The sequence below is a fragment of the Stenella coeruleoalba genome (assembly GCF_951394435.1).
Source record: "Stenella coeruleoalba genome assembly, chromosome: 13".
Lineage (NCBI taxonomy): Eukaryota > Metazoa > Chordata > Mammalia > Artiodactyla > Delphinidae > Stenella > Stenella coeruleoalba.
Window position 1 is genome coordinate 67093590 of NC_137159.1, and position 13019 is coordinate 67106608.

The window sequence follows — 13019 nt, forward strand, 5'->3', positions numbered from 1 at the left end:
TTTGTATGGAAACACAAAAGACCCCGAATAGCCAAAGCAATCTTGAGAAAGAAAAACGGAGCTGGAGGAATCAGGCTCCCAGACTTCAGACTATACTACAAAGTTACAGTAATCAAGACAGTATGGTACTAGCACAGAAACAGAAATATAGATCAATGGAACAGGATAGAAAGTCCAGAGATAAACCCATGGACATATGTTCACCTTATATTTGATAAAGGAGGCAAGAATATAGAATGGAGAAAGGACAGCCTGTTTAATAAGTGGTGCTGGGAAAACTGGACAGCTACATGTAAAAGAATGAAATTAGAACACTCTCTAACACCATACAAAAAAAATAAACTGAAAACGGATTAAAGACCTAAATGTGGGCTTCCCTGGTGGCGCAGTGGTTGAGAGTCAGCCTGCCGATGCAGGGGACACAGGTTCGTGCCCTGGTCCGGGAAGATCCCACATGCCGCGGAGCGGCTAGGCCTGTGAACCATGGCCGCTGAGCCTGTGCGTCCGGAGCCTGTGCTCCGCAACGGGAGAGACCACAACAGTGAGAGGCCCGCATACCACAATGAAAAAAAGACCTAAATGTAAGGCCAGACACTATAAAACTCTTAGAAGAAAACAGAGGCAGAACACTCTTTGACACAGATCACAGCAAGATCATTTTTGATCCACCTCCTAGAGGAATGGAAATAAAAACAAAAGTAAACAAATGGGACCTAATGTAACTTAAAAGCTTTTGCACAGCAAAGGAAACCATAAACAAGTTGAAAAGACAACCCTCAGAATGGGAGAAAATATTTGCAAATGAAGCAACTGACAAAGGATTAATCTCCAAAATTTACAAGCAGCTCATGCAGCTCAATATCAAAATAACAAACAACCCAATCCAAATACGGGCAGAAGACCTAAATAGATATTTCTCCAAAGGAGATATACAGATTGCCAACAAACACATGAAAGAATGCTCAACATCATTAATCATTAGAGAAATGCAAATCAAAACTACAATGAGGTATCACCTCACACCAGTCAGAATGGCCATCATCACAAAATCTACAAACAGTCAATGCTGGAGAGGGTGTGGAGAAAAGGGAACCCTCTTGCACTGTTGGTGGGAATGTAAATTGATACAGCCATTATGGAGAATAGTATGGAGGTTCCTTAGAAAACTAAAAATAGAACTACCATGTGACCCAGCAATCCCACTACTGGGCATATACCGTGAGAAAACCATAATTCAAAAGGAGTCATGTACCACAATGTTCATTGCAACTCCCTTTACAATAGCCAGGACATGGAAGCAACCTAAGTGTCCATTGACAGATGAATGGATGAGGAAGTTGTGGCACAGTTATAGAATGGAATATTACTCAGCCATAAAAAGAAACGAAATTGAGTTATTTGTAGTGAGGTGGATGGACCTAGAGTCTGTCATACAGAATGAAGTAAGTCATAAAGAGAAAAACAAATACCATATGGTAACACATATATATGGAATCTAAAAAAACCTGAAAAAAATGGTTCTGAAGAACCTAGGGGCAGGACAGGAATAAAGATGCAGATGTAGAAAATGGACTTGAGGACACGGGGAGGGGGAAGGGTAAGCTGGGACGATGTGAGAGAGTGGCATGGACATATATACACTGCCAAATGTAAAATAGGTAGCTAGTGGGAAGCAGCCCCATAGCACAGGGAGATCAGCTGGTTGCTTGTGTCCACCGAGAGGGGTGGTATAGGGAAGGTGGGAGGGAGATGCAAGAGGGAGGAGATATGGGGATATATGTATACATATAGCTGATTCACTTTGTTATACAGCAGAAACTAACACAACATTGTAAAGCAATTATACTCCAATAAAGATGTTAAAAAAAAAAATAAGGAAAACTTCATTTCATGCTTCTCTCCTTCCAAAGTGGATTTTGTTACACCAAAGGCACTTTAGTCCCCTAACTCCTCCCTTCCCTACCCCGCCTACAGCAAATACTTTTATCTCTCCTTCCTCCTTCTCTTTGAATTAAATCAAATGTTTAGTTTTCCTTTGGCTTCTGCTTTCTCTGTCTCATCAAATCAAGTGCTGCTCCATTTTGCTTGAGGATTATCGCAATAAGCTCTTAGGGAAAAGAGGTTTCTCAGCACTTCAGCTTGTTTCCTTCTAGTTATTTGCTTTGCCTTTTATTATCTTTTTTTTGCTGAGTCCCCAGGACACAGAGACACACAGAGTATGTAGAGATCTTTGGCCTTTTCCTTTTTTCCTAAATGAAACCTGTTGGTTAAAAAAAACATAAACAAGAAAAATATGTCTCCCACAAAAAGGTTTGTCCTTTTTAACAGGGTCAGAGATCTAAAATGAGATCTACATAAACATACACACATACACACGGATATATACATGTAAATATATGTATGTATGTATCTATCTATATATATATATACACACACACATATAGAGTATGTCTACACATGCACACACACAAATATACATGTATTCACTGTATACACACACAAGCATAAATATATGTTACCATTTCTAGGGAGCTTTTTGCCTCAGTTAACTTGGACCTGAGAGATAGTTTACAGAAATCCACCAAATAGGCAAATGTACTACCACTTTACGCTACAACTGAACTCATAGTGTTAAGATTAATAATACTGTTAATAAAAATCAACTCCTTCTACCTCCCTTTCCTCCCTTAATGAACACACTTGGTTTTTCTAATCATTAGATCTCAAAAACCAATACCATTTCTCTTCAAAGTACTTCATGATGAAGGTGCAGTAAAGCAATACATTTAAGTTCTGGTGGTGGCGGGTAACAGAGCTAATTCCAAGTATGTGACATCATAGCAGAGTGAGACAGTAAAAGTGCCCAGGGCTGGGACTGGAGGAGCTGGGTCCTAACACAGCTCAGCTGCCTGCTGTGGAACCCAGCCATATCCCTTCAACCCCCTGGACTGAACGTCTCACCTGCCAGGTGAAAAGGTTGGACTAAATAACTCCCAAGGGCTCTAAGTCTGGATTCCTAAGTTATCCCACTTTTAGGCAAGGCATGGCAATGAGGACAATCCCACCTATTCCTTCCTGTAAATTTCAAAACTTTGAACTAAAACCTAAAACCTGAGTTGAGATTACATGGGGTAGCCGAATTCGAATTTGGAAAATAAACAATAAAGGAGCTCTCTCAGTGCCCCCAATTTGGCTTGGCACTTCATAAGACCACGTGAACAGAGGAGACCCTCAAATACTTCCCAGACTGGGGGGACTACCCTAAGCCCCTATGAGTGATTTCCAGAGGATAACTCATCCATCTGGTGCCCACCTGCTCAGGCTTTAGTCTGTGACTTTAGATATGGGGCAGTCAGATAGATGGGCTTGATGCAATCTACTGGAGCCCGATCCTTAGAGCTGTGAAAGTGCAAGGAAAGAAGGTGATGTCTGGGGCAACTGGAGACCAAGCCATAGAACATTTGACCAAAAATATCATCATAAAACTCTATTATGGGCAGGCAGATACTGGGTGTTCCACTGGACAGGGTGTCTGAAAACCTTGCTCCTGGTTCCAGATCTACCACTGATCTGCAGCGTGACCTTGGGCAAGTGTTTAACTTATTTGCTTCTTGGTTTTCTCCCCAGTACAGCAAGGGATTAAGCTATGTGACCACCATGTTTGTTTCTAGCTCTGACATTCTGAAAGTCAGTTGTGGAATGTAGCATCTTTAAATATCCTCAGGTAGAGAGACAGACGTAGTAACCCAGACGAGGCTTTCCAAAAGCATGATTCTGCTATAAGAATCTTAGTTTTTGATGAGAGGACAGTTTGAAAGTCATACAAAGAGAGAAGATTTAAGAGATGACATAGATGTAGATATAGATATATTATTCACTTCTACACTACCTTCATTCTTATCATGATGGTTATTTCCTTTCTCACTTTCTGCAGATGGTCTCTAGAGCAGAAATAGAATAGAGTTTTCAAAGCATATTCCATGGTACATGATACGCAATAGCAAAAGAGTTCTGTGCCCAAAGGAGTTTGGGAAATTTCATTTTATGTTTTACTCTTAAAGAGTCACAAATCTTAATGGCATATTAAGGTTCTAAGATGTCCTGCAAGGAAAGAACCTGTTTGCTTTTGTTTAACTCTGTAATCCTCAAACTTACTTGATCCCAGAGCTTTCTCATACTACCTATTAACACCTTGTGGGGCTGGTGTTCTGTGGAACATACTCTGGGGGATGGCATTATTCCCTGACGCTGCACCTAGTGGCACGTGTCTGCACATTGCACTTCTTCTGTCCATATTCCAGCCCAATAAACCTCTGTTGTTCTTTAAGCCCCCCATGATATGAATGGCATCATTATCAATCAATAGCTTGTAATAATGATTTAATAGTTTAATTGCAATATAGACAATTAGCCAGAGGTGCCAGAACTGTGTGTGATTTATTGAGATGGAAATCTGTTCATTCATGCATTTGTTTATTTGTGTTCTCAGGCAAAGAATATGATTAAGAGCCTTATGGTTCAGGGTGGTGGACTGAGCACACATTTGTCTTCTCTCCTGCAGTCCCACTAAAGCAATAATAAGGGATTCAACAGAGGAATAAATCCTGAATAGCAAACAGAGCAGGAAGGGAACCATGAGTGAATTCTAGAGCACAAAGAGGAGATGGAAGCTGTTGATGGAGGAAATAAAGTGACCAAAGCTGAGAAAATGCTCCCTTTAGAGCAGAGGAGGGAGCCCATCTGCTGGGAGGCACCATGAGTACTGATAAGGGATCCTCTGAAGTAAAGATGAGAGTCAGGAGGAAGAATGAGATTCCTCTGTGGTGTGGTTAACCCATATTGTCTCTGCCGCCTTTTAACCCCATTTTCCCAGATGAAAACATAGCAGGGTGCTTAACCATGAGGGAGAGAAACAGGGGGCTCTTCTCTAAACATTCAAGTGGACTTGGGAGAACTAGGGCTGCTAGTGGGTGTGTTCATGGTTCATGCAGAGCGTGACTAGTCCATGATGCTGGAGTTGGGGACCGGGCACTGCAGGATGGCCGGCTCCCCACCAGCCATCAGGCCAATTCTGACATGGAGAGCAAGCACTGACTGTGTGCAGAGAAGTTTCTATCTGTGCTCCTCGTTTCTCCTGTTTCTATATGAGGGGCTGATCCAGGACCACCCTACATATGATAGCCCAGAAACATGAAAAAGAAATAGCAACAAAAAAAATTGACTCCAGAGGAAACAAAGATAAATTAGGTAATAGAAGTTAACTTGAGGGATAAATCTCTTCAGAAAGATTTAAGACTGAGAAGAGGGAAATGAAAATATCAGAGAAATAATAAAACAAATTTATCAGAGATGAAAGAAATGTGTTTTCTGATTGAAAGAGCCCACCAAATGCTACCGCAGAATTTTTACAGAGATCCATTCCTAGATCCATTGTATTGAAATTTCAGCACCTCCTAAAGAAAGATCCTGAAGGCTTCCAAAGGGGGCGGGGGGAAAGCAGGCTGACTACAAAGAAATTAACAGTAAAACCAGCCTCAGACTTCACCTCAGTCACACAGATGCTAGACAGCACTAAAGCTAGGCCTTCAAATTTCTGAAGCAAAATTTCTGATCTATAAACTATAGCCAGAAAATCTATTAACCAAGTATGAAAACAAAGTAAAAATATTGCAGATATTCAAAGATGCGCCAAGAAGCTTTCCCCTGAGGAAATTTCCTGAGGATGGTGGGACTAATGGAAGAGCTCTAGTGAAAATGAATTCCAGAATAATAGCTGTACTGGAGGCCCGGAAAGCAACTGGTACAAATTAAAAACAGGGTGTCAACGTCTTCAAGAAGGGAGAGATTTTTCAAGGAATGTGTAGAAGTGCTAGAGATATGGTGCAAAAGGCAAATAGAAAATAAATAAAAGAGAAAAACAATTAGAAATTTCTGAAAAAACAAAGTGCACAAGAGATTCCTGATTCAAATAAATATAAGGCAAATTATAACGTGCCACAATTTTGACAAGTGACAATGTAAGACAGAGGAGAGAGAATGAATATTCATTTACTCTTGATGTTAGAAACATTCTGTGTGGAGTGGGATGCATTACTGGACCTATAAAGACGTTTATAAGTATAACCATTGGTCACTGTAGTGAAAATATATATATATAGTTTTCAGTATAAAAGCTCTGTTTATTGATTTTCAACATTTAGCATCAACCTATAAACAAAACACAAGAATTAATCATTCTTACACAACCTTGACAATATAGAGGAAAACATAGCTGCCTTGGGAGGTGGACGTGGAAAAATGCAGAAGAGCAGGAAGACTAATAGCATCATCTTCCAGGGAGGAGAGTCAGGTGATGCTGTCTAAAGCTGATGGAACAAGTGATACATTTGCCATGAAGAGTTAAAAAGGAAAGTAATAAAAAAAGTAAACGGGGATTAAAAAAATAAAGAATTCGAAGGGGATAGTATCATTTTTTTTTACTGTACCATCAGTGTTAAGGAGCCAAAATTGTTGCACCAACAAATAACTCTGTGATCATAATATCTAGAATCATGAAGGCAGCTGCCAAAAGAAATTAGAAATCCTTAAAAATATTTTTGGGACTTGGTGAGAGGAGCAGCATTTGGGGATAGTTTTTTTTTTTTTAATTATTATTGTGAGCTACTCTGAACTATTTAACTCCTCACCATATGTATAAATTACTTTCATTTTTAAAGTCATTGAGTGCCTGCCATATGGCAAGCATTGTGTTAAATACGAGACATTTAGAGGTGGTACCAGCCTTATAGCATCAGCATCTACAGAAACAAATGATGCTAGGACAGGAGCCCTTCCCAGGGATGCATTCATGTGAATTGGAAGAGAGGAGTCAGGGCAGGGAATCACAGTTTACAGAATATTTGGCCAACTGATTGAAACTGTTGGCATAGAAGCCTCAGAGAGGTGAATTAGGAAAAGTCTTTAGGACTTAGGAGCTTGGAGATTTGACATGTTTCCTTTAGATTAATAATATTCTAGGCAGGCAGAGAGAGTTACTGACAGTTTGGAGCTCTAAGTGTCCTTAGAGAGACTCTATCCAACCTTTTCATTTTACAGACAAAGGAACCTTGGTAGTGGCAGAGCTAGGGCTCAAATTCAGTCCTTCTGATTCCAAGTTTAGTGATAGATAAAAGGAGCTCCAGACTGAGACACCCCTCAAAGCTGGAAATCAACATTCCTCACATACCTACTAAGGGCCAGGCACTGAACTGGCCACTCCATGCATGTAGTTTAATTTAATCTCCACAACAGCCATATGAGGGAGGCACTACCCATATTAAATCTGAGCAAACTAAGGCTTAAAGAGTTTAAATGATTCGTCTGAAGCCTAGAACTGGATAGAGATAGAGCCTGAATATGAAAGAGTCTGTCTGATCTCAATATTCATGCCCCTTGGTTTCTGGCTCATAATTTGAGCCCTGCTGGCTGGGATAAGAGCAACACATCCCTATGCCGGTGACCAGAGATAAAAATAATAACCACTTCATATTTAATCATTGAACACATCAACACAATCCAATAATAAGGAATCCATGATCGTGGCACCGTGTAAGCAGGGCTCTTTGATCTGCCTCTCCACCCCTCCATGGCCCACACTGGGGGAAGATCTGTGAGATGCCAGGCCATCCTTCTTAGTTAGAAGGGACCCCAGGAGCCTTCCCATAGCCCCAAGCTATTCTGAGCAAACTAAACAGGAAACAGGGAAAGAGGAGAGAGAAATTCTCACTGACTTTAAAAGATTTATACTGACAATATCCCAAGGAGCTTACGAAATGTATTTTTTCCTTTTGTTTTATTTTTTGGAGGTAGAGGAAAGCTGCTGATGAAGAGAGAGCTCTCAACTATGGAGTTTCATTGAGAGTGAAAATATTTTAAGCTCAGTCCCTTGTTGATAGTCCAGTTGCACAAAATAAAATTCATATAAACATTATCTCACATATTAGAACTGGAAAAGTAATCCATCTTCCAGTCAACTTTGAAAGAGTCTCATTATTGAGGTACTGAATCACAGGAAAGAATTCAAATGTGTTTCCACACCCAGGAGGGAGGAACGGTGGTACAGGAGAAGCCCCAAAGCCCCAGCAACTTCAGCTTCATTTGCTCCTGCTGGGAACTTGAGTTTCGCAGGGGTGCGTGTGTGTGTGCGCGCGTTCGTGCACACACGCACACACAAGCACACTTGCATGTTATCTTTCTGAGAAAAAGGGAAGCACCTCCTTTATTTTGCCCACACTCTTTCTTTTAGTAGCTCAGAAAACTGGTTTCAATCCAACTTTCCACCAACTAAAAATACCAGAGTAGGGTCTCAGACCAAGACACAATTGTTGCTCCCTAATATGTGGCATGTGTGGCTTCATCCTAACCCCGGAATGCACCCCCAATGTGTCTGCAGCAAGACTGTGCCCCCAGAGATGCTTCCAGGGCTCTCACTTGCTCTGAAAAGATATACGCTAGCCTAGTGTTAGAAGCCCCGGTAGAGTCCCAAAGTCTGCCCCTAAAATAGCACCTTTGCTTACAGAGGTAACATACGAAACACATCACATTTGCATGTAGTCTCGTCCTTGCCTAGCGTGAACTGGTGGTAGAGGATGAGGTTGGGTCAGTTTTGATCCCTCCTGCCCCCCACCATACCAAATTCGTCTTCCTGAAGCACCACCCTGATGATGTCCCCGTCCTGCTCAAAAACCGCTTCTGGCTCCCTGTTATCCACAAAGTAAAGGTGGACATCTTTAGCTGGGAATGAAGTGTTCTCTGTGGTCTGGTCCACACTCACTGCCCTTCCTCATTTCTCAGCCTTCTCGTCACGTGTGCCACTCGGCAGCCAAACGCCACTACACCTTTTCTACATTTCTGCCTTCACTCCTCTTCCTCTCAACTCTTGCACAGCTGTTTCTGCCAGTATCCTTGTTTTTCTCTCCCTTTAAGACCTAGGTCAAAGGTCATCTTCTTTATGAGTCTTCCCAGCTGAACCTAATGTCTCTTTCATGGAGCCTCCCAAAGTGCTTTATGTCTTGTGTGTCTTATGACTCTATAACCTCTACTTTTGATTAAAATTAGTGCAGACATGTCATCACCCCTACGGGACCTCGAGTTCCTTGAAAGCCAGAACTGTCTGGCTCATGTCTGTGTCCCCAGGGCAGAGCCAGTGGTTGGATGTTTGCTCAAAGCAGGCATCCAATAAATGAAATTTGAGGGCAGAAAGGAGTAAGGAATCCAGTGAACAAATGGATTTGGTCCAGTACCCATCTGCCCGCCTTTCTCCCTTCCCATCCGTCTGGGCTCCTGAGATATACAACTTGCCCACAAGGCACCCTGGTCATATTTTAGGATAAAGAATACAGTGGGACAATGAGAAAGATACAAGGGAAAGAACACTGGTTAGGAGTCCAGAGACCTGGAGTCTGGTCGGTCTCTGGACTTTCAAATTAAGACTGGGCAAGTCATTTCCTCATTCTGATTTCCAGTCTGCTTCTCTAGAAAAGAGAAGACATTATATTAGATAATCTTAAAGTCGTTTTTTTTTTTTCAAAATTATAACTTTAATATCCACAAATGAGAACTTTATATAAACTCATATAAAGTAGTTAGAATTGGCTGATAGCAACAAGACTTGACGTGATAGTTGAAACAAGTAGAAAGTTGCTATTTTAGTTTGTAATAAATCATAGAAAAAGACAGTTTCTAGCCCAGGCTCAGCAGTTGTACATTGTCAGGGTTTGTAAATGTATTAACTTTTTCCATATAGTCACAAGGTGGTTGCTACATATTAGCTGTCACAACCTCATTCAAGGCAGCAAGAAGGAAATAGTGGTGGGAGTGACACCATCCCTTCTGTAAAGAAAGGAAACTCTTCCCAAGACACGGCCAGTGGATCTCTGCTTACAGAACTCCTTGTTCAAAGCCAAGTTCACTGCTAACTGAAATGAAGGCTTGAGACATGAACATTTAATCAGACTTACAGTACCCCAGTTGGCAAGAAAGAATAGTGAATTGGATAAGGAGTAGATAACCAAGAACTTCAACATCATTGGTGTCGCCTCTTATTATTTATAAAAACAGTTTCATATCAAAGGATGATCCCTGTAAGGATAGAATTATTTAGGAGCACTTTTTAAAAAGGAACTAAAGGCAACCCCAATCTAAACAGTATCAGAAGCAATAGTTTACCTTATTAGAAACAAATTTTGGAAAGGCCCATAAGTTTAAATGAATCATATTCCTACCTAAAACACTGAATTTGTTAATATGCATTTGTTTAATTTACTTTGTTTGAATATGTTTATATAACTTCTATGTTTTCAAGGCAAAACTGGGATAGAGGAGGAGGAAAACATTTAAAAGTACCTCCAATTCCTTCTGGTCCCATTTCCTATTTTCATCTATTAATAATCCCACATAGCTTTCACTATTTAAAGTCCTTTCTAATTCTGAGTCTTTAATTCTAATTCCTTTCTTTTACCTCTGTGCCTGTGACAAGAATGTCTCCCCCATGGTAAAACAGGATAATAATATAGATTATTTACTGAGGGTTGTAGAGCACTTTTCAAAGGCCCATAGGCCATGCTGAAACTTCCCAGTAATTACAGAGGGTTCAGTTTCCAGTACTGACCCAAGTCCCTGATTCAACTCAGAAACAGTCTTGTGCTGACCTCATCCTGATTGTAATTAGAAGTCACATTTATTTACTTCTAGAACATTGCACCTCTCCAAATTCCTGACACAATATGTGTGCTTGGAAATGCTTTGCTTCTGGTAAGCATCCCCTTCCTTCATCTGCATCATTCTTTATTGTAGGCTGCTAGTTCCCTTTGCCTACTCGGTAAATTGGGTTATCTGCAGAAGGAGACTAATTCAAAGCACTGGGGGGTGACTAAAGAAGGCTGAGCACTTGTTAGCTGGTTTCTACAGGAGTTGGGGGTCTTGTGGGACTAGGCTTTCACTGCAAAAAGAGCAGCATCTAAAGGTCCAAAACTTCAGTGCAGAGTGTAGCAAGTAAAATTAATGCACCAGAAGGAATACCGGGAACATAAAATGGTGCCCTGCTTTTATGCCGACAGTAATACCCATGCATACAAGGTGCTTTTAGGTCTCTTGGACTGTGCTGCTGGAGTTAGGGTTGGCCTGCCCCAGAGGGAAACTCTACAGGCATGGCACCAGGAGGGATTTGTAGGGCTGTCTTCATGGAGACCAGTTGCAAATGCATATGATTCATAGACTCAGGAGCTGAAATGAATCTTAAGAGATGATTGACTTCAGCCAACCCTTCCCACCCCATTTTATAAATGAGGAAACCGAAACCAGAGAAAGTTAATGCTTTGCCCAAGATCACTTAGCTAGAAAGCAAAGGAGTGGGAGCCATGATCTTAGCTACATAATAAGTGACCCAAATAAGCCACCCACCTCTCAGAGAAAACCTTGAACTGGTCATAACTATTTGGGAAGCCTAGAGCCAACCCATACATTCCTGGGAAACTCTGAATTGTCCAGCAGATGTCAGTTGAGTCCGAAGTTGGCTTGAGTGTGATATGGAGAACTCAGGTCAGCTCTGATTTAAACTGTGACCCATAGCGTGGCCTGAGATACCCCGGAGTGTCCTGGTTTGTGAGGTGTGGAGATACGCTACGTGGATGTTTATAAGATGGAACTGATGTCCTGCCTCCACTCTGGGAACGTGTACGGAGGGAGGGACTCTCTTTAGGCTGCCCTCCTCCACCAAGAACATCTTAACACTGGGTTGAGTTTCTGACTCTCATCACTCTTTGGGGATTAAATAATCTGTCCTCGTCTTCTGCTTCTTATGGGACTTTGTTAATTGTGCCTACTGGCTGGGAAAGAATCTGTGAGTGTCATCTCTAACTTAGAAGACAGTCGAAATCAAATAATTGATTATTTTATAAAGGTGCTTCCTCTCTACCTGAAACTGTGTAATGTGCTCTCCATGCTTACCTCACATAATCCTCACAACCACTGAAGTAGATGTTTTCATTCCCATTTTACAGATGAGGGACCTGAGTCTCAAGAACATAGAGCTAGTAAGTAGGGGAGCTGAGGTGAGAACCTTGATCTGCCTGATGATAAAGCCCGAGTCCCAGGTCACCATCCTCTTGCCTCAGGCTTTGCTTTTTACAGAGACAACCTAAGAGAGGGGGAAGAGGGCCAGGTGTGTGTAAGGAAGGCAAGAAAGGCCTCCAGCATCGCTGACTCTGACGCCATTGGTCTCTAACTCCCGCCACAGAGCTTATGCTGGTCCTCCCTTCTGGACACGCTGCAGAGTCACCTTCCCTGTCTCTTGGCAGGCGCCTTCCTCCTCCTCAACACCTCGATGAACTCCAGGCACAGCATCTTGAGTCCATGGGTGAGAAGCAGCAGTGAGCACTGCAGGCTGGCCGTCTCGGTGCACAGGCACCTGCAGCCCTCCGGGAGGTACGTCGCCCGGCTGCTGCCCCACAGTGAGGCTGGAAGAGAGATCCCCCTGGTACCCACTCCAGGAAAGCATGGGTAAGTCCTTCCCCGTGTCCAAAACCCATTATGTAAATGGAGATTTGGCTTTGGGCTACAAATTTCCAGAACACCCTGGAAATTTGACATCTACTTAATTGACATCTATTTAAAACTCACAATCATCCTTGAATGGGTAGTAGGGTCCAGATGGAGCCATTACTGCTAATATTCCCTGCATGGTGTCTTGGGCACTGATCTGTGGGGTCCTCTGGCTGCCCAGGCTGACGGTCCTTCCAGAGGCCAGAGGACCAGCTGGCAGAGTGGACATTTAATGAGTGGCTATTAAAGATATTCATTTCCCAAAGTCCAGATGGGGCCAAGAAGAAAACAGCCAAGGGGAGTGTTGAAAGGCCAATATGAAAGTAATTGAATATGCTGGAAACTGGGTTTTACCAGAAGAAATCTGGCGGGAAGGGAAAGAGCAAACAATTGTGGCTGCCCAAGCAGGCCCTACAGCAGTGTGGGACACCACAGCAGAA

At 42.1% G+C, this 13019-nt stretch overlaps 1 protein-coding gene across 1 annotated transcript in view; it reads left to right on the forward strand.

Annotated features, from left to right (window-relative positions):
• ALK (ALK receptor tyrosine kinase) overlaps window positions 1–13019 on the forward strand; it is a gene marked incomplete at its 5' end in the record, with an annotated part of 722056 nt that overhangs the window by 387232 nt on the left and 321805 nt on the right. Inside the window, one exon of the mRNA XM_079941115.1 lies at window positions 12336–12537. Within this exon, the coding sequence (XP_079797241.1) occupies window positions 12336–12537 (202 nt within the window). The remainder of the gene's footprint in view (window positions 1–12335; window positions 12538–13019) is intronic.